We start from the raw sequence: 21631 nt of genomic DNA on the forward strand, positions 1-21631 counted from the left end.
AAGCATCAGTCATCACGAAGTACCTGTTTTGAGTAGTAACTTTTTTTAAAGGAATGAGATTCTTTTTCTTAACTTTTTGTATTTAGACAGATTTCTTTATTTGTCTTGAATATTTTAGTGTAGTAGTCAATTTTCCCAGTATTTGCCCATTCATTCACTATTAATTATTTGTATTTCACCTATTTTTGATAAATATTGGAATAAAGATCAGATACCCACTATGACAAATTGGATTTTTTGTTTCTTCCTTGCAGTGATTAGGACCAAAACTGCTTTTGTTTTCATTTTGTCATCCCTGCGATTTTTGCAGAGAAGTTTTCACTTCTTAACCCCTGATCCATGCTGTTTGATACACTTACTTCTAGATTTCCAGGTATCTATATATGGTGTCTGCTGTGTTTAAATTCCATAGAAATTTTGAAAAGAAATTAGATTATTTGTGCAGTGATTATTGAAGAGCTGTCAAGAACTGGTCACAAACTTGAAGGTCAGTCTGCATTTACAGTATAAACTGTGGAGTTAAACCCACAAAGGATTAGGAAAGCAAACTCTCAGGAAACGGGGAAGCATGATGGCCTTGGTATTATGTTTCCCAAACATGCTCACTGTTTACTGTCAGGTAAGTTCCTGCTGGCTTTTTCCCGATGTTAAAAATAATCCATGTTATGTAGATGTTGAAATTATCTGTTTTGGGAAGGCATTGCATTAGTTTGAGTCAAATATATTTGTAGCCTGGCCTCATAATGCCACATTTCAGCTCTGCTTTTCTGTTCATCGACTGGACTTGCTACTGCTCTCTACACACAGCCAACTGCACTGAGCTCAAGTAAGAGTGTTTGGTTATAAAAGTCCAGGTGCTATACAGCCAAGTGAACATATGAGCTTGGTGCTAAATAGATGCTATTTTAGTGCTTTCAGTTGACATGTTCCTTACTGTTCTCTTAGTTTCATTAAAGACAACTGTATCATGTCTGGTATTTGGTAATGAAGATTTGTTAATGGAGATTTGCTTTTCAATTTCACTTACAGAGATGAAGAACTTGATAACTCTACATTGGCTTAAAATACAGATCAAGATTTTGGGGAAAATCTTACTTGCTTAGATAGCATTATTTTGAGTAAAGGGGATGTTTTAAGTGGTGGCGGTTCCTGCTTCATCCTTTTTCATAGGGAATGTAAATGCATTTGTCATGCATTTAGGATTAAGTGCTCTAAGCAGACAAGAAGTAGAAAATATAGATTTAGTAATTTTTATTTTCCTACACATCTAAAAATGTGGCAGGCAATTGTCTCTACCCAACACTGATTAAAGTAGAATATCCTAATTTTTCTGATCGCATCTCTGTTACTTTAAATTAGCTGCAAAGAAAAATATATTGAAGGGAGATGCTCCAGATAAATGCAGTTTTATGGTGGACACAGAAACAACAACTATTACCTAATTTTTGGTATACCATCCTTTTGCCACCATCTGAGTTGCTCTTAATTTTCAAAAGAAAAATGTCTTTTGAATATTTGAATTCTCACAAAATTAATGAGACACTGTCTTTTTGTGGAAGTAAGATGAAGAAAAGCCTAATACTTAGGGATGTTTTTCAGACCTAGTTGAGGTTGCATATGCAATCTTTATGTATGGTATTTGTGGTTTATGATGGGCATTTCAATTTTACTCTATCCCCCCTCAATGATCCACCACCTCTGCATGCAAAACAATCCTGTATGTCCCATAAGAGGAAATTCTGGCCCTGACTTTGCAGCTGGGAAGTTGAGTTACAGGTAACTCAGCACATCCTCTCCAAAGGAAAAAGAAGGTTAAATTACCCCATTTCTGGAAAGGCAATGGCAGGACAGGGAAGGAAAACACACAGAGGGCAGAGCCGGTCTGAAGTAAGTCATTGCAGCTGGGAGCAAGGGCTGAGCCTCATGAGTAGCACAGTTGGGTCCATACTTTGAAGGGATACTTGAAATTTTAGTGTGGTTTCAAATTAATGGAGCCAAGCTGTTACCACCACATCATCTGCTGTATTGCCATCATAACGTAGCTGTCCTCTAGATGTACTTTTTTCCAAACCTATCTGGTATTTGGATTGGGAAAAAATTATTGGTATTTTGTACTGCTACCTGGTATTTTTGCCAACTGATTTCAGGTGGTGTCCGCTGCTTCAGAAACATTTAGTTCTCCAGATTTGCCGTACCAGCATGTACAAAACACACTTTCAGCCTTTCTGTGTGTTGCAGTATAAAGTGCTGTCACAGGGCTGTATGGGAAGCCTCTTGCTTGACATTTTAACCAGTGCTTTCCTGCTCTGCTCCCTAGATGAGCAAAACTCTTTCAAGACCTGCTCTTTTTTACTCAGGGTGCTGTTGCCACCTCGTGGCATCTGCCAGAACCACTAGCAAGTGCTCCATGACCTACATCAGTCGCTGACATGTCCAGGGGGGATGGATGTGGGATGCACGGAGGGGAGCAGGTGGATCTCTTCTAAGAGACTTGACCTCAGTGCAACTCTCAGAAAGTTTGTTACGTGGGATTTCTGATCCAAGTGCTGATCCAATTCCTTGTATGCAGAGGCAGTGGCAGTCTTTATCCTTTCTCTTGTCCCATTTATTTTCTGTGGTACAAAGATAGCAGCTGTTGTCCATACTGAGTCTCAGATTTTGGAAACACACTTTAAAGTCCTAAGCTTTTAGGAAGAATTGCAGAAGCACAGCCCTGCCAGACCATCACCTGAACAGGTAAATCATCTCAAGTATGTGCCATAATTCACCTTTCTGTAAATAAGATATTGAGCAACAAGACTAAGAAGTCTTGTTCAGATCTTGTTATCCAAGACTTATGTGTTTTGTTTTTTTTTTGGAAACTGAATACTTGAAATAGTTCCTGAAAGTCTTGCAATAACCCCGTGAAGTGGTATTCAGTTTGGCTGAGCCCCAGAGTGCAAATTGTGTTGTTATTGTTGCTAAAGCATTCTAAGGGCTGAAGTATGAGTTTCCTGTAAAGTGGATAAAATTGTTGAGAAGTTAGACATACTTCTCTCATACTTCTCTGAAATAAACTCTTGTGGAGTCCAGAAAAATTCTGATGTGTTTTCTTTGTTTGGTTTGTTTGAGAGCAAGCAAGTCCAATATAGAATTTTTAATGCAATGTGGAAATGCTAACCAGAATTTACATGTACAATTTGTGTGAACATTGCTCACTAGTGTATCCTTACTTAATAGAGAGAAAAATTGGTAAAGTATGAATTTTCACTTTCTCTAACCAGATTAGAGATCATCTAGGACTTTCTTTTTGAGACAAATACTTACTTTTAGCTGCAATTGATTTATTATATATTAAAAAAAAAAAACTAACAAAAAAAACTAGTTGTGGTTTAAATTCCCCCAGACAAAAAAACCCCCAAGAACCCAAAAAACAAAACTAATTAAAGGTTAGCTATATATGTCCTATAAAATGGGCACCACATGCCTATGCTGGCATGGTGGATGGAGAGGAGGAAGAGGAAGATGGTTCAGCTCTGGTAGATATTCACACTTGGACCAACCTCAAGTGCTATTTTCTCAAGTGTGATTTAGTTACGAAAATGTTACCATAAACCAGAGAGGGCAAGTGCTGAAAATCATCTCTCTAAGACTTCCATGACTTCCTGAGTTTCTTTGGGTATTGAATTCCCAGCATTTTAAAACACAGTTAATATTTAAAAACAAAAAAACCCAAACAACAACAACAAAAAAAGCGCCAGCTTTTGCAAGTGTTCTTCCAGATGCTTTCTGGCTTCAGTCTAAGTTTATGCAAATAATAAAATGATTTAAAGCCAATTTGGAACAAGCAGAAATCAATATGGTTATTTGAAGGAATACCATATAATTAGGTACATCTGGCTTGTGAATGTAAACTGTAGCTAAATTCAGGTTTTAAAGAGCAAACCCTGCTTCAGTTTAATATTAATTTAAATATCTCTTAAGCTCTTAATTAAATTTGTATTTAAAGGAGATTCTTTTTTTAAAGGTTTTTTTTTTAATAAGATCTCCATTTGATATGCAAGTTGTGTTTTGATTGTTTGCATAATTAATGTCTTTGACGTCTTGGAGGGAAAGGGCATAGTTTGTTACACATTAGCAAAACACTTGGATTGTGTGCTTGGGACTGGAACACAGCCCTCACAAACTGAGACACATGTGTTTTCCCACATCTACACCACTTTTATATGAACAGAAACTTGCCCTTTTTTAAGATAATACTCAGTTTCCTGTTCGGCCAGTATCACTGCCATACCTTAAAAAAAACCCAAAACCAAAAGCCTTTAGTTGTGACACACTCCAGTAGCACAGCTTAAAATGTACTGTATTTAACACCAGCTCAGACATTTGGTTTCCAAGCTCTTTTTGAGTTTTGGCTATGTGATACTAGACTATCTTTTTTTAATATCTTTATTTAATATTTAATATTAATTTTTAATTAAAATTGTTCTAGCACTGAGTTTCGATGCACAAGCATCTGGCAATACCTTTTATTTATTACTGAGAGCAATATATATGGTATAGTATCTCTTCTAACAGCCTGTGGTGGTGCTGTCAGGTTCTGTGTAGCACACTGACTCCCTCTCCCTGTCTGGGGAAACTGTGACATTGTGGTATCACTTCTATTTTTGGTGCAGGGATTTTTTTGAATTCATGTTTTTGGTGGTCTACCCCTCAGTTTCTTAGGCCTCGCTTTTATTTTTGCAAAGGCTACAACTTCATATAGTAACATAACTATCTCATAAGAATTATACCATAAACTACTGCTGGGAAGCTTATTTTCCTGTGTAACAAAACTACAGAACTAGCTCTGATCTGCTGTACTCTTCACCAGACCAGAGGATTGCATTTTCCTGCCTCTGTTCATGCAGATCACAGTCTCATTCTCTCCATTGCTGCTCTCTGCTTGGCATAGCACTATTGGCAGGAGCAATTTGTGAGTGGTCCTTTTACAGGAAAAAAAGTGAAAATAGTCAGTGAAGTGTTTGCTGTTTGAAGAATCAGTGCTATAAGCCAGTGTCTGTACATGTGGCATGGTCTGGTGCAAGACCCTCACACTGTCTCTTTAACTTCCTCCACAACCTGTACGAAATTCCCAAACCATCAGCAGCTGTTATCTCCTCTTCCTGGATAGCTGTGCTGGGTTTGGCTGTGGCAGAGCTAATCTTCACAGTACCGGGTACGGGGCAGTGTGTTGGATTTCTGCTGGAAACAGTGTAAATACAGGGGTGTTTTCCTCACTACTTGCACAAAGCCAAGGCCTTTTCTGCTCCCCACCCCACCAACAAGTGGTTTGGGGCTGAAGTTGGGAGGCGAAACAGCCACGACAGCTGACCCAGACTGACTATGGGGAGACTCCAGACCGTATGGTGTCATGCTCAGCATATAAAGCTGGGGGAAGAAGAAGGGAGAGAGGGACATTCAGAGTGATAACATTTGTCTTGCCAAGTCACTGGTACCTGTGATGGAGCCCAGCTGTCTTGGAGATGGCTGAACACCTCCCTGCCCATGGGAAGTGGTGAATGAATCCCTTGTTCTGCTTTGCTTGTGTGTGCAGCTTTTGCTTTGCCTATTAAGCTGTATTTCAACCCACGAGTTTTCTCACTTTTGGCTTTCCAATTCTGTCCCCTAGCCCTGGGCAGGAGTGAGTGAGCAGCTCTGTGGGGATCAGTTGCCAGCTGGGGCTAAGCCATGACAATAAAAACCAAGCCATTGAATATTATTTGATATGTTTGCTCTTGAGGAATTGTTTTATGCTTGCTTATGCACTGAAAACTTGTCTTCACTAACTGCTAACTTCTGGATAGGTTAGCTACTCTCAGGGCATGATATCTATGTCTACAAGACCTCTTATTATTTAGTGGGGTTTGGCAACATGATATGTACAGACAAGAAATCAGAGTTATATCAGAATTCACATCTCAGAAGTCACAGTGCTGCTTTGTGTGTGAATTTTAAGAGAGATTTTGAAAGATAAACAATGTACTAGTGAAACCCTTTTCTGAGCTGAGAGCATTCTTGTACCCTGGCAATGTGTTGTTCTGTAACAAGTAATGATCACTGTGAAGCTGAAAGGTAAGGATCAGTCTGAGCCACCATCCCAGGCCTGTGCCAAGACAGTGCTGTGACTGATAATCCAACAGTTAATGGGAGATGCAGCTAAAATTAATGAAGATAGATGAATTTTTAGGCTAAGTGAAGGAGTTTCCTGACCTCTTAAGCACATGAGCTTTTTAAGTGGAGTCCACAATAGCTTAAAAACAGCTGATGTCACTATTTGTGACAAATATTTGTGGTATTTGTGACAAATATCAACATGTTTGTGACAAGGACAGTGGTTTGGAAGATGCACACTGCACGCTGTCTTGACAGTTTGCCAGGTGGTTACTATCACAATGTCTTCTTCTGCTATTAGCTCTGAATATTTATAAATGTGGTCATGGATATTGCAGAGATGGGACTTTCAAATGTTGTAGCAAAGTTATGTTCAATATAAAGCAGGTGCGGCTTTATGGAGCCCTTTTGTGCAGGTGTCTCCCTGCCCCATCTCCATCAATTTTCTGTCAGGAGCTGGGGTGAGGACTGTGTGCTAGGGAAGTTTAACTGCATCCATATGGGGCCCAAGATCTGTCTGCTTTTTCCTATTCCTCACTTGGTAGGCTTGTTGTGCATTCCTCTGCCGTCACACACCGCTGCTCATTCGGCCGGTTCATTGTCAAAAGGAGGTCTTCAGACACACTTCTGTACAGCTAACCCTGTGGTGAAGCCCTAGGTTTGCTCACTCTGAAGGGCCACACCAGCAGTGTGCTGTGGGTTCATTAAGCACCTGATTTGCCATATTTTGCTTATACCATTTGGAAATGAAAGTATGGACAGACCTCAGTGCACCTGTAGCGGGTGGAGAACGGATGTTTCAACAGGAAGATCTAGAAAAATGAAAGGAGAGCAGCATGGAGAGGGGAGAGGAATAGAATGAAATACTGGATGCCAAGCATGGTGCAAATGCCATTGAGTGATCCTCTAGTAAAATTACCAGGTGACAATAACATGTTTTTAAAATCTCTTAATTTATCATTTTTAACTTCTATAATTTATTAACCACGTGGTAGAAACACACACTGGAGTATCATGCAAGGATTTCCCCAACAGGTGGGGGTATTGTGAGTGTTTTAGCAAGTGCAGTAATCTTCTGCTTTGGCCTGAAGTGTGTTTGGGCAAAGCAGAAATAACGAGTTAAGGAATAACAAGCAGCAGCAATCAGACCAAACCCAGGAGTACACGTATTTTTCAGATCTGGATTATAGCTCATAAACATTTTATTTATTTTGTTTCTCTGTCTTTACGGGGGCTGAATTTTCCTAAGATAAAAACTACCTGATAGGTTATGTGCATGTTGAAAAATGGGTTTGAAATTCTGCACCATATTTTACTGAAATGTTAGAGTTGCACTGTTACATGGAAACACTCACTAGTGCTGAAAACAGTATTTTTGACATTGATCATAAGCTAAGCACTGTCTAGGTTATTTTGATATATGTCTTGTTTATGGTAGGATATAACAAAGTAGTAAATCTGACTACAGCAACAGAGAGGCTATTGTACTTGATATTCTTACTTACATACTGTATAAACAGTCCTATTAAAATCACACAGCTAATCAAGATGTTTTTTATTTTATTTTTTTCTACTCAGCTCCAAAATAATTAAATTGCGTAAGAGTTGGAATTTGGTTTTGCTGCGCTCACACCTCACGGACAGTGCCTATTGCACTTTCTGTTGCAATAGTAGAAGTAATACAGCTACAGATGGTGTTGCTCTACCTCTGGGTTAGGAAATAACTTTAAAATAACTTCTTGGTTTTCCCAGCTTGCCTGGTCTGCGTGCAGCTGTTTAAGTGCATTAACTGAAAGCAGAACAACTTAGATAAAGCGGGCTTAATACAATTCTTTGTTTCGACAAGAAAGCTGAAGCTTCACTTTGTTTTTCCTGTGACTGTGCCACTCTCTCCACGCTGTCCCCGTGCCCCGTCCTGCACACACCATGTCTGCGTGCAGCTTCGTGATGGACAGTGCTGGAAGAGGCAGCAGATCCTGCTTTTGTGCTGCAAGATCTCAGTGCTCTGAGAGCTCACCCACCAGTCTGGACTAACACAGAAGCGCTAGAAAATGAAAATATTTCCTGTTTCATAAATCTGTGCATCGTGAAACTCAGTGCAATTATGATCTGCCTGCCTGAGGGAAAGGTTGTAATGATACTGGAAGCAATGCAGGAAAGGAGCAAAGGAGCAAGTCAAGAGCACTCCTCAGTGCTGTCTTTGCCTGCTTACTCAATCAGTAACTTCTGTGAAATGGTCTTTCAGGTAAATTCTACAAGTTATTATGGCATGACTTGCAGAAACAATAGCTATAGGTAATTTCCTAATGATATCTCAACATGGCTTCCAGACTTGAATTTAACAATTCTCCTCTTATTTCTATGAGGAAAAAACCCCCCTTATTTGTATGGTTTGTTTGTTTGTTGTTTTTTTTTTCCTGAGATACTGTGTAAGCATCTTGTTGCCTTTATGAGAGGGCAGGATGTTTGGATACATGTATGCAGACCAGACCTGATACCTTTTTTTTTACCCTTTTTTCTGCTTGGAAGGTCTTAGACTTAAATATAACAAACTTACATCTTGCTCCCTCTCAGAACATTAGTTTGAGAAAAAGTAAAAATGCTTGAAAATTTGTGAAATGCATTATAGTGTGGCACATAATTTCCAAGTACATTTTGCAAATATATTAAAATAATACATAAAAAAAAATACATGTGTGATCCAAGATAGTATCCAATGGTCTCCTTATCCTGTGTGAAAACTTGCCTCATGTATCTATAATCAACATGCATTGAAGAGCCTCAGATGCTGAAAATCTGTTAATCCAAACTTCTAGTACCAGAAATAGGTACAACAGCTTACTGTGGCTAAAAGTAGAAATGGAAAAAAGGTTTCTCTGTATTTATCCCCCAGGAATACTGGCCTGCCCTCTGCTACATTTTCTGTCCAAATGTGTGGTGGGTTTTAAGCCCTTCATTGTAGGAAGTTACTTTTGTTTTCTGTAAGAGAATCTGACCTACAACATTTTGTTTCCATATCACGTGCAGAGTTTACTTGTATACCTTTTCCTCACAGTTGGGAGTGTGGTGGGAAATACAGATTTCCTCATCTGCTATCAGAGTCTGTCATGTGGTGTCAAATAATTCAGTAAGTTACAGTCAGGAAAAGACACAACTGACTTAGGGAAAAGGACTAGTGACTATCATCTGTGTCAGAGTTGTAGTTGGGCATAGATCTTATTTTTTTTTTATTGTTTAAAGGTTTACAATCCATTGAATGTGCCATTCCAGAAGAGCAGAAGCTATTCACCAGACAACTTTAATTATGTTAACAAAATACGGGGAAGTTTGGGGTTTTTTTCCTAAATCCCATGGATGTGTAATGTCTGAAGTGTGACATTACCATGTCCTTCTGTAGAACTGTTCTAGAGCTGGACAGGGTTTTTCTTTCAGTAGAAGATTTAGTCTTGCTTCCATGGCAGCTGCCTCCTTTTGAAAGCTTCTTCCTGGTACTTTTCTGGTAGTAGTGCTGCTTCCTCTTTCTTATGAAACAAAACATTATAGTCTTTTTTGACATTTCAGAGTCTTCTTGACAGCAATTTTAGCACCATTTTTTAATTTTTTTAAATTTTTTTTTCTATGAAGATGCTTACTATTTATCTTATACAGTTACAAAATACATAATAGGATTTTCAGCTTCTGTATCTAATGAAATAACCCTTGTGTAAAGAGAGCTGTCTCAGCATTGATTGTGACACAGAACATAAGCAGGGTTTTGACCTGAACAGGGGACGTGCTGACCCATCCCTTCAAATTCCCCATGTGCTACTGTAGTGAGCCAGGGCCTGGCTCTAGTCTGCTCTTGCTGTGGTAACCCTCCCTTAGGGTTTAGCAGAAGTCAGGACAATTTACAGATGATGAGTTAAAAGCCAAGCCAAACCAAAACTTGCTAAATTTTTTTGCAAAGTAAAACCAGAAGTTTTTTTGTTTCAGCAGAGAAGGGTGGAAAGCACCATTCTCCTCTTGTCTTACCCAGCTTTGAAGCTTTTAGGCTTTTAGCCACTGAAATATGTCATCCCATATTTTATTTTTATTTTTTTTTGTGTTGCACACAGTTTCATTTTCCTCTGGGAATTCTGGCCTTCCCTCCACAACAGTGTCTGTCCAAATGTGTGGTGAGTTTTAGGCCTTCATTGGAGGAAGATATTCTTCTGTAAGAGAATCTGTCCTATGAAATTTAGCTGCACCTACTAATTATGTTTTTGGAACTTTTGTCTTTTTTTTTTTTGTCATTCCTATTCCAAATCACATGCACGGTTTACAATTAAAGTGGGATTTTTTGGGGTTTCCGGGCTTTTTACTCACCATGGGATGCAGATCAATCTAGATGCTTTGATAAATGTCACTTCCCTGTAGATGTAGTGTCATGTGTTACCTAGGCTCCAGTGTTTTTCACAGACTATTTAATTTTAACCTGCCCCATTCTGTTACTTTTGTTGTTTTTCTAAGTAAAATAATTAAAGCTGATTGGGTGCAGAATCTGAAAAAGGTGAGGATTTACCATTATTGTATACCAATACAGATCCTTGCTTAACCTGAGAGCAGAAAATTACATATCTAACCAGTCTTTAGCCAGGTTGGAGTTTTTTCAGCCAGTGCATATATTTTTAAGAAGCCTAGCAACCAAAACGAAAGAAAAAACAATTTATTGAGTCTGAATTGAGACCCTGTATGCAGGAGTAACAGGACTGCATGATGAAATGATTTTGATTCTGTGGGGAAGAACCAAAATAAAATCACTGGATTTTATCTATCCAGTGTTGTATAAAGTTTCTGAGAGATTTGAGAAATCCTAATTTGTAGAACTTGCTGACATTTAATCACAAGTCTTATTATCTCTCTGTGTCTGTCTGTCATCTAAAACAACAAAAGGCATCCATCTAATATGTGAATCTGATCATGCAGAGGTCTTGATGCTGGTTTATATTCCTATCTCTCTACAACACCTCCTTTGATTAAAGGACCCCAGAGGCTATTGCAGTTCTTCTGGACTAACCTTATGTTTCTTCCTGTTCCTCGTCTGTTCTGTGTGAAGCTTTTTGAGTGGTTTTAATCTCCTAATTACCTCAAACTAGTAATTTAATTTAATTTTACTTTTTTTTTTTTTTTTTTTTTTTTTTTTTACCTTGAAAATGTGGCTTCTTTAGCTACTCCAGTGTTGTAATTAGGGTAATACTCAATTTCATTCTCTGTGTTTACAAGGATGGAGTGTTGTACACCGCAGGGGATGATAAGGCCTGTAGAAGACAGCTAGCTTCTTAAGGAACATCTCTAAGGAGCCCATGGAATTATGTGTATTGCAAAACAAGAAATGGGCAGTGTCACCAAAAGCCTTTAAATAAAATGAAATCTGTCTTTCCTAGCTGTGGGAGGAGTACCTGGCAGAGGACAGTCCTTATCATAAAATAATGGTAAATAGGATTCAAGTGCATACATTCTGAGGTATTGTTTGCCCCAGTCCGCAGAGGAGCTTTGCTGTAGGTAAAGAGTTCATAGTCTGTCATTTACAAGACCATCCTACCTACATCTGGTCTTCCCAGCTTTGTGAGCGTTTAAGCGTTAACGAGAACGAGGGAATGTTACACTCTGAGGAGTTTATTTTCTTTTCCTCTGTGCCCCAGTGCAGAGCGGCTAGCTGGGAGCTTTGGCTCCTTCTGACTCTCGGTGAAATGCGCTCACTTCTGGAGCTGACTCCAGCAAGACATTTGCTAACTGCTAATAGCTGTTAATGGTGTTACCTCCGGGAGACCCTGCCAGCCCTTCAGGCCCACAGGTTTAACCCTCTGAGACACGGAGGTAGGTGGGAAATCGATGGCGTGCTGGAGCTGGCAGTGCCATCAGACCTTCGCTTGAGAGACCGCACCTCTCCTTTTGTCAGAGCTGCCGTGTTCCCAGCGAGCTTTTGTCCTGTTCTCCGTGCTAAAAATACATGAAATGAGTAAGTAGGGGGAAGACGGTTCCCTAGGACAATGATTTTCCTGGAGGCTGTGCTAACTGGGAATAGGCTTCCAAGTAATTCCCCGTGATTTTGCACTGAAGGCATGTGTGACGCACTGCAAGCTGAGGTGGCTGCAAAAGCCCCCTGTTCTCTTGCTGTAGAGCTGTGTCCTGTAGAAGTTAGAAAAAAGAAGTTAAAAATACCTGGTTTCTGGGATGTGTGTGGGGCAACCGGAGCACAAAGAAACCAGATAGTTTTTCCTGGAACGTAAGGTGAATTGCTGATCTCGGGGTAGATGGCACCATGCGCTGAGCCTGAGTGAAAGAAAATTAATTCGCCTTAACTACCTGAAAGAGGGCTGCTACTTCTCATCTTTGAGCACCTATTAAGTCATCCAGTGTTAGTCAGTGTAATTACGGAGGCTACAGAAGTAATTCCAGATAGCAAACAGTGTTGAAATGTACAATTTAGGCTTAAAAATAAAACTATTCAGAATAGATTTTCCTGCGAGTTAAGGGAACCCGGTGTGTTTGTTAGTCACCGCAATCAGACACTGCTCTGCGCTCAGGGCTTTTTTGGCCTCCCCTGCTTGCTTCCTCATACCGCGTTGGCAAGCTGCAACAAGTGAAAACTCCACCCTTCCTACAGACCGGGGAGAATAAGTTTTATAAACGGCAACAGCTGGCGAGTAAAATCGGGGTTCCTCTGAAGGTGCTGTTTTCTCAGACAGTCGCTGCCTGTAGCTGAGAAAGGGGCGGGATCCTTTCCGAGTAGGTTAGTTGTGATTTGCTGAATTCGTAGACTTTTCCCCTCAAAACCCCAGCTCTCTCTCTCTCTCTCCTATTTTTTTTTTTTTTTCCCCTTCCCTCTGAGAGAGAGAGAGAGAGAAAGGGAGAGGGAGAGAAGCTGACTTGCGGCTGCATCTCAGGGCGCAGTCAGCGTCGGTCCCCGGAGCCTCGCCCGACACCATGAGCTCGGAAGCCGAGGACCCCAAGGAAGGTACGGATTTTAACTATTGGTTTTCGCAGGAGGGGAAATACGCACGCTGCTTGTCTGAGCATGGAGGAGACTTTCCGTTCTCTTTAGCTTTCGGGGAGGAAAAGGCCTTTCAAAGGGGAGGGGAAAAGGCCTTTGCGAAACTGCTGGAGGTCCTGCCGATTTTGCAGGATGTGAAGTGAGCGAAGTGTTGGCACCCAGGGATATCTGTCTGTCTCGGCCAGGGTAATTTACTCACACCCGGGGTACAGATAAGTGGAAGAAACAGTGTTTCAAAACACTGATAGTCAAATGTCGAAAGAGGATTATTTCTTTCATTTGGAAGCCCTGTATTTTTCAGCCAAAGAGGAAGCTGCATGGGGGAGAAGTGAAAGGTCATTATTTTGGGAATAAGGTTGATGCCACTTACTTCCCTGCAGATGAGTGTTCGTAAGTGTGCGTGTGTGTTGAAACAGAGGAGTGTGCCAGAGCTACAGCGTGCTGCTGCTCCTGGAGCGGGACGTGTGGAGGGGCTGGAAGGGCTCCAACAAAAATGCAATTATTCCCTAGCGTTGATCGGGAGGGGGATGTGAGAGGGGTTCGGACAGTGGGGAGCAAGCGGGGGAGGAGGAGGAGGAGGCCAATTTCCTGAAAGTGCCTATATACAAAAGAACATTTATATAGATGAGGAAACAGGGCAGTGGCAGGGGTTGTGTGCTGGATTTTTTAGAATAGGATTGATGTTTCATGCTTACATATAGCCCTTAGGGAGACTCATACCTACAGAGATACAGTATGGCTGAGCAAAACAACTTTAAAAAACTCAACAGAGAAGCAAGCAGCAAGCCGACCTAAGCATTTTGTGTCTGGTGAAAACAAGAACTTTTCAGGATGTTTAAGGTGGTTTTCCCCTCACAGTCTGTACAATTTCCTTCACTTGAATAAAACATTACCAGGGACATCTGTCTTCTTGCTTAGAAAAGGATCTTGTTGATTTGCAAAAAAAGTCTGCTTGCACTGAATCAAAATCAATGCTAATAATGCTAGTAAAATCTGGTAAGTAATAGAGCACAATAGCCTCTGTTTTGATAAGAATAATCCTTATATTTTTCTTCTTGTCAAATGAACATCTGAACCAAAAGGCTGCTTTTTTCTCTTTTTTTTTTTTTTTCCCCAAAGAAGATTCTGTAGGACAGATTTATTGAAAAGAAGAGCTGTAAAAATTATTTCTCTTTAGAAAGTTTGAAGAAGAGAATATGTGAACATTATCCCTCAGTTTTACAGCAGGAGAGATCTGCTATAGCAAGGGAGATCCTTTGAGATCCTTTGGTTTCATACAGGAAGCTCCAGACAGTTTTACTAAGCTGGCTATATTTGAAATGTAGATTTTATTGTTTGAAGAAATGTCTCGCCTTCTTAGATGACTGATTCTTAAAATCAAATAGGTTTGCTGTTTTGTGCATTTCTTCATAAACAATTTGAAATGCCAGGATTTTCATGCTGAAAAAAAAAAGCATTTGAAGCAGGTGTCTGAGACAGATAAAAAAACAAGGCTAGCTTTTTGATTAGTTATTTTTCACTTGGGGAATATTTGGGTTTTGCTGTTCTTTGTTCTTAATGTGTTACAATGGAAAATGAAACAGTAACCATTGTGGGAAGATGACGTACAGATGTCACTGAGAAGGTTTTTCAGTCAGTCTGTAAATGTGTCCCTGATTATATATTCAAATCTTTAAAGGAACAACTTAGAAAATGCATGAGATAGGTGTGTATGTGAATAAAGACTGGGATTAACAGGTAAACATGTAGAATTGCAGCTGTCACACTAGTTTGCCTAGTCTGATTGAACATTTATGGATGCATAAAATACTGAAAAATGCAGTCAAATACCTGTGTATTTGTAGTGATCCAGTGTATGTAGCACAAAATAGCCAGTCTTTCAACTTACAAGCTCTGTTTCATGAAGAAACTGTTTTTTTGCGTAAAGAAAATGGATGCTTCACAAATTCAAACGAAATGTGTGGCTCAGGTTTTTGACATTGAGGATATGTAATTTTTAAGGGGTTTACCAAATGGGAGGTGGTTGATTTTCCATTCAGGTGCAAGACTAAATGTCACTCTAAAAGAGGAATTCTGATAGACCCACAAACTATATGGTCTACCAAGGTAATTAGGAGGTAAAGGCCTGTGGCGGATTATGGAAGGAGCAGAGGGTATAGTTGGACAGTTATGGAATAGGTGTTTTATCAGATTCTGCACATTTCAAGGCCAAAGATAGTGATGAAGGGTATAGTGGCTAATCTGCTACAAGCTAAGAAGTGAAAGGAGGAGAAGGCTCCATGAAGAATGTTGGTTTAATGATGTTTGTAAGCATAGGCAGATTTTTGTTTTCCTTACTCCAGAGAAGCTCAAGTGGCCAGGAGCTAGTACAGGGGTCTGTGAGGAGCTCTGAAGTTCACTTGTAGCTTCCAGATGTGACTCGCAGACCATGTGTTGGAAGATCAGCCTCAGTGAAAAGGAGAGTTGAGGGTGCAGTAATAACATTGAACATCGTGTATGTTCTGCCAATGATCTGATGCTGAAGTGAGCAGTACTTAATTTTCAGCTATTTTCTGCAAGGGAATTGCAGTAATTGCAGAACATTGGGATGTCTATAAAAAGTAGATTTAGTGTGAATTATTTTTAAAAATCCACATGACAAGATCCAAGATTCTAGGCTTTACTACTGTAAAAATGAGCTATAGCCACTGTTGCAATGAAATCCAAAATCAAGGTTAATTTTGAATGTAAAACTCTTAAAGATTTTCTTTTCGTACTTAATCAAATAAAGGCAGAGCATTTGACCTCAAGTAAAATCTAATTTTTTTAACATGAACAGAGAATAAAAAGACGTTGCTAGAAGACAGGCATTACCCTGCTATATATTATACTAATTGCTGGATATAGGGTATGCAGCAATGTATGTGGGGTTTTCAGCTTCTGCCTTTGATGTCTTCGTGGTCCGTATTAGAATGGTAACATGAAACAGGTTTTTTTAGCTCCCACCACGCTGCTCAGTAACTTCAGAACAATCTTTGTGTTCGTCTGTATCCCACAATGCTGTGGTAAATATGTGCATGTGTCTGTATGGCATCAATCTGCATTGCATTTACAGATTCCAGCAACTGTCGTGATATAAATAACCCTGTGACATTTTCTTGTTTTCATTGCTTTTGCCCCAGATGAAACAAATTGTGTGTTAAAGTCCATAAGAAGACTATAGCATTTAACTGCATGGTATAATTTCATTCTGGTGTTGATTGGTGGTGCGTCACCTGCCATGGAAGGTACCGAGCGGTTTCAGGCTTTGATTTGACTGAATTCCTTTCTGAGATCTGAAGGGAATGTTATTAATGCTGTCATGTTAAAATTATGTATCATGAGTGCACCTTTTAAAATACATGGCAATACCAATCAAAATTATTGTGATGTGAATGCAGTTCTTCGATAGAGGGAAACAGGAATTTATGTAAAGCTCTGGAGAACTTCATTCTACAGGTTTTATGCAGTATATGTAGAAAATAACAGGAGAGAAGTCTTGATATCTTAAAGGTAAAGTAAAATAATAACAGATATCAGAGTGAATGTAATACATAGCCTGTAAAACAATGGATATTGTGTTACAAGCTCAGACACAAGTGAGAGCCTGCATTGCACCTTTTTCATACTTAGTTTTGAATACCACATTTCGGGAGAGAGAGAGAGATCACTGCATTCCTACAAGTGCTTGGAGATTTTTTTAGACATGATTAGCATTTTTTTTAATCCAAATGAGATTACTGAAGAATGAGCTCACCTGTTTTGTTCCTTTTAGAACTCAGAGCAACACAAGGGTTATAAAATCACAGAGCAGTCACTGTTTCAAGAAGTTAGTACTCCCTCCTGTAAGTAGTCCTGTCTTTGCTTTGACATTTTGCAGTCACCTCTCATGTATGAGTGTTCTCCAAGCTAGAATTGTATTCAATTAGACAACAAATCAACTGCTCTTGTGCTCCTACAGTCCACTTACTCCATCTACAACATCAGTGGGACTTGGTAATGTATCATTCTCCATCCCACTAACTCCAAAACCAGCATTTGTTAGAACCTTTTTTTATTTTATGCCAGTGAATGGGGAAATCCAAACTGTAGCAGTAGAGCACGGAATTAGCGCTTAACCCCACAGATTTGACTCACCTTCTGATCTCACCCCAAAGACTAAAAAATGTGGGCTTCCTTTGTTTCACCTGCTCTTTGCTTACCCTCCCTTGTCAAAACAATAATCTTCATAAAGCATTAGGCCCAGTGAAACGGGGGCCTTTTGTTGTAGTAGTCTGGACAGTTCAGTTCAGAAGCAGGAAGAAACATCTGGCCCCAGTGGACGTATCAGAGATACTGAATACTCAGTTTGAGAACATTTTTTTTATCTCACAGATAACTTTCTTACTGCTTATGAAGAGAATGAAAAGATTGCTGGCTATACATATCACATACACAGCTTTGTAAATCATAGTAATGCTTGACGTATTTGGCAGTTTGTGCAATCCCTTCTATGGTTAATTAGATTTGTTAATAGGACAGGGTGATAGGAAAAAAGCATCCCTCTAGTACAGGAAAGAAGGAAAAAATAAATTTGTGAGAGTTTAGAAAGAATTATTACTAACCAGGTGCTGTAAAACCATATCACATATGCATGAGGAAAGCATCGCCAGAGGAACATATAGCAGGGGAAAAAACCAAGAAGAAAAACCCTTAATTTTTACAAGAAGAAGCAATGGGAAATTTTGGGAGAGTAAGAGTACAGTACACAGGCAAGTTGGAACTGCTAGATTTTTTTTTGTGTGTGTGTAGCTTGGGCAACAATGCTTTTAATGAAGCAAGATGCAGGAAATAAAGGGCTGTGAGGACAAAACCTGCCATTATTTGTAGCACAGCTGCTGCGGTTTCATTGAGATGTGGGCCCTTGAATCTATCAGTAAGAGCACTGACTCCAGGCTGTTAAGCCATGAGACTCTGTAAGAAGCTCTGCACCTCTCCCCTTCAAAACTGAAAGAATGGTTGTTTTTATTTTCCTGGCCACATCAGGGTCATCTTTTAGATAACCTGTTTGTGAGTGGATCAGATGGCCACTCTGATTGCTTTTCCTACAGGCTTAGAATTTAATTAGTTGAACTGGTGGGGTTTTTTTGTATAATACATTTGGAAGTCCATATGGAGTAGTTGTTTTCTGCAGGACACTTTGTACCTCATGTATTTATTAATCTGTGCAGCTGGATCAGATGAGGAAGCTAGGTGGTAATTTGAGCACAAGCCATGGGATAAACATGGGCTGTAGCTGACAGATTACTTCAGAGAATCACTGAAACTTAACAGGTTAATCATTTAGCTGTGATTGAATGCTAGATTGCTTTGAGAAAATTCCATTAATATAATTATACTTACGCAATCAAATCTTTTAATCCAAAAGGAATTGCAAGGTTCACGTGCTTAGTTTCAAACAGGATACAGTCCCTTGAGCTATCTAGTTGATATAGAGAATTATAGATTAACTGAGGCTCTAGGGAGTTTCTAGAGCTCACTGGACATAACCATCCACTGAAGGCAGAGCCAGCATTAAAGTTGGCTCCAAATTCAAAGTTAGATGATTTGCTCGTACTTTTTCCAGTTGCACTTATAGTGTCTTTGAGAGTGGTGCTACCACCACTTCTCTAGCAACCACTTCTCTAGTACTTCAGTATTTGGCCACACTTGCTAGGAAGGTGGTCATTGCAAATGAGACTTCCCCTTGATGCTGCTTGTGACTCTTGCCCTCTTCTCTTTTGCTGTGCATCCTCAGAAAGAGCCTGGCTCTGTCTACTCTGTAACTATTCAGTAACAAATTACACACATTGGTAAGGGCCACTTTTATTTTGATCAAACCTAGCACTCAACAGATCTTTGGTATCAGGTGCTCCACCTCCCTAACCATGCTGGTTACAGCCTGTAGGGTCTGCTTCAGGTCAGCTCCTGCTTGTCAGCTCCTTTTCTGGGGAGATACTGGGGAGCCCCATTCTGTCCGCAGTATTCTACATAAGGGAAGAAAGTACTTTGGTTTCAAGTTCTACAAGTACTTTTTCATCTTCCAAAATTGCTTGTTATACTGGAGACTTAGTTTCCCAGTCTTCCTTTCATTTATCTGTCAGTTTATAATACAGCATTTGCTGTGTTATATTTCTTACACCTTTGGGTTGTTTTCCTTGGGAACTTGGCAAAAAATGGACTGCCACAAATGAGACAGAGGTTAGAGACTAGGACCAAAAGCCAGCGAATCTCTGCAGAATCAAAAGTATCTGGGTAAGGGAAGGACCTTGAAGATACATTTGGTAAAGCTGTATTCTTTACCAGTACAACTTCCAAGAGTCATAACAGGCTAAATGAATTGTTTCTAAGTGTTTTGTTACACATTAGCCAGGAGTAGCTTAAGGAAAATGTAATGCTGAAACACTAATTGTAATTTGCAGTTTTTATCCAAAAAGACACATAATTTCTTTTATCAGTATCAATTTATTATTTGGTCAAATCTTCCATTAAACATTACAATTTCAGAAGCGTTCTTAAATGTTGATTTTTGAGAAGTGAAATGCATCCCCTCTCCACTCAGTCATTTAGTGTTCCTCTAATAATAAATAAAGCAAATGAAAACTATATTGTAGGTGTTACTTCAAACTTCTGGAATTATTTTGGCTGCAATTTGATTGCAAAATGTAATAAGGGAACAGCATTTCATAAAGAGGTATGAAAGATTTTTATAGTATTTTGTGAAACAATTTCTGGTTTTCATTTTTCTGTACTCAATAGAAGTAGACTAAAATAATTTAATCTATTTCATAATGGCTTTAGATTTTTTTGTGTGTGTGTGTATGAAATTTAAAGATCCTTTTTTCATGTTTGCATATTGGTTAGATACTTAATAGATGCAGCAGTATCCAGCAGTGGTAGTTATTAGAAGCAATTGCTGTTTATGAGTTTATGAGAAATTTGAGTGCTTAAACTGGCTGTTCTGCATTAATGAATAGCCCTAATCTGAACAATAGACTTATGCATATTGACAACAAGGTGTTTTTTTATGGTGGGAAATCTGGAAGTTGCAGATGTTCATGTTTTCTTGGTTTGCATAATTGTATTTCATGAGTTGCTTGTGTTTTTTAATGGTAGGTGTACACTTCCTGTTCTGTGGATGCACTTCTGTTATGACTGCAGGACAGGATACACAGTGGGATTAGCAATGAAATGCAACGGTCAAAAACTTGATTGTCTTAACCATTGTGTCAGCAAAAGCACAAACCTTAAACCCATTGTTATTTGGAGACAGCCTTACTTTGAAGGAGACAAACCGAGAGACCTGTTCTTTGAGATATTCATTCTACATTCACGACTTCGGGATGTTTTCTCACAAATTTTGTTCTTATCCCTAAGATTCCCTGCCTGGGCTGGGTTTTGATTTGACTCAGTTTCATCAGTTAATTCCTTGTACCAGTTCTGGTGTGTGGTTCATTTCTAGTGCCTGACTGGCAGGCAGTGAGAAGTTGAGAGCTCACAGCTCTGGGTGGCTTTTGGATTCAGTCTGGGGAATTTAGGATTGAAGATCTTCCCGACGGAACTGTTACAACAGAAGCAGTGTAGAGAATTCGATACAAATGATTTTATGTATCTAAAAAGGCCAGTAATTGCAAGTTTCTCTAGGGCATTGTTAACTGCCCTGTGATTTCAGTGGATCTCTAAGAATGTGATACCCTCAAGTCTCTATGCCAAAATATTTACATTCATACAGGAATTAATAAAGAACTGACTTAGCGCATGCACAGACAAGCATCCACTTAATTAACTTCAAAGAGGAGTGGAGAAAACTTCGAAAAATTCAGAAACTCCATTGTTTAAAACCTGAAGCTTTCATGAGGAATGGTCTTGCTTTTGCTATGTCCCCTTTGCAAAACTATATAGAAAGAATAAGATTTTGGTTCAATATTAACAGAAGTGACCAGATGACACTGGCAAATATTTCAGCTGATTCCAAGGGCTGGTTTTTACTACTTGCAAATAAGAAAATGAATGGATATTTCTGTTCACTTAAAACCATTCATTTTAAAAACATTCACTGAGAGACAGTGATGTAGACTTGACTTTAGGAACTTGAAACAATGGATCATAAATTTGAGCATCTGCAAACAGAAATGGTGAATACTTAAGGAAGGGGTAAGAATATAGTTTGACTCTGGTGTCTTGTGGTAAGATGTCCTCATCAAGCTCACAGCCTTGTCCTCAATGCTGGAAATTGGAGATTTAAATTCTTTGGTGCAAGAAATTGCATCTTTGGATGTACTTGGATGTACTTTTAAACTCACCTTTCTTTGCAACAAGCAGTTGGTATCAAAATCAGTAACTTGCAGTTAAATATTGATCCCTTTGTTGTGGCCTGTTACTTGATGCCATGCAGCTGGGGAAGAGAGGACAGCAGTATGGTGAGGAAAAGAGAAAGTATTGCTATTTTAA

General features: G+C 39.3%; 1 protein-coding gene across 5 annotated transcripts in view; it reads left to right on the plus strand.

Moving 5' to 3' along the window:
- The window catches only part of TNFAIP8 (TNF alpha induced protein 8), a 56512-nt gene that overhangs the window by 23576 nt on the left and 11305 nt on the right, over nt 1–21631 (plus strand). The window contains exons 1-2 of one of the 5 annotated variants that reach the window (XM_086868512.1): nt 12099–12883; nt 13038–13108. The exons of 1 other annotated variant lie outside the window; for it this stretch is intronic. In XM_086868512.1, the coding sequence (XP_086724638.1) occupies nt 13078–13108 (31 nt within the window). In that variant the 5' untranslated portion in view covers nt 12099–12883; nt 13038–13077. Of the gene's footprint in view, nt 1–754; nt 827–11947; nt 11968–12098; nt 12884–12969; nt 13109–21631 lie in introns of those variants that run through there. 3 more of the 5 variants (XM_086868514.1, XM_086868515.1, XM_023944273.2) reach the window with 3 other exon arrangements.

This window comes from Cyanistes caeruleus, chromosome Z, assembly GCF_971803275.1.
Source record: "Cyanistes caeruleus chromosome Z, bCyaCae1.hap1.1, whole genome shotgun sequence".
In the NCBI taxonomy this organism is placed as follows: Eukaryota; Metazoa; Chordata; class Aves; order Passeriformes; family Paridae; genus Cyanistes; species Cyanistes caeruleus.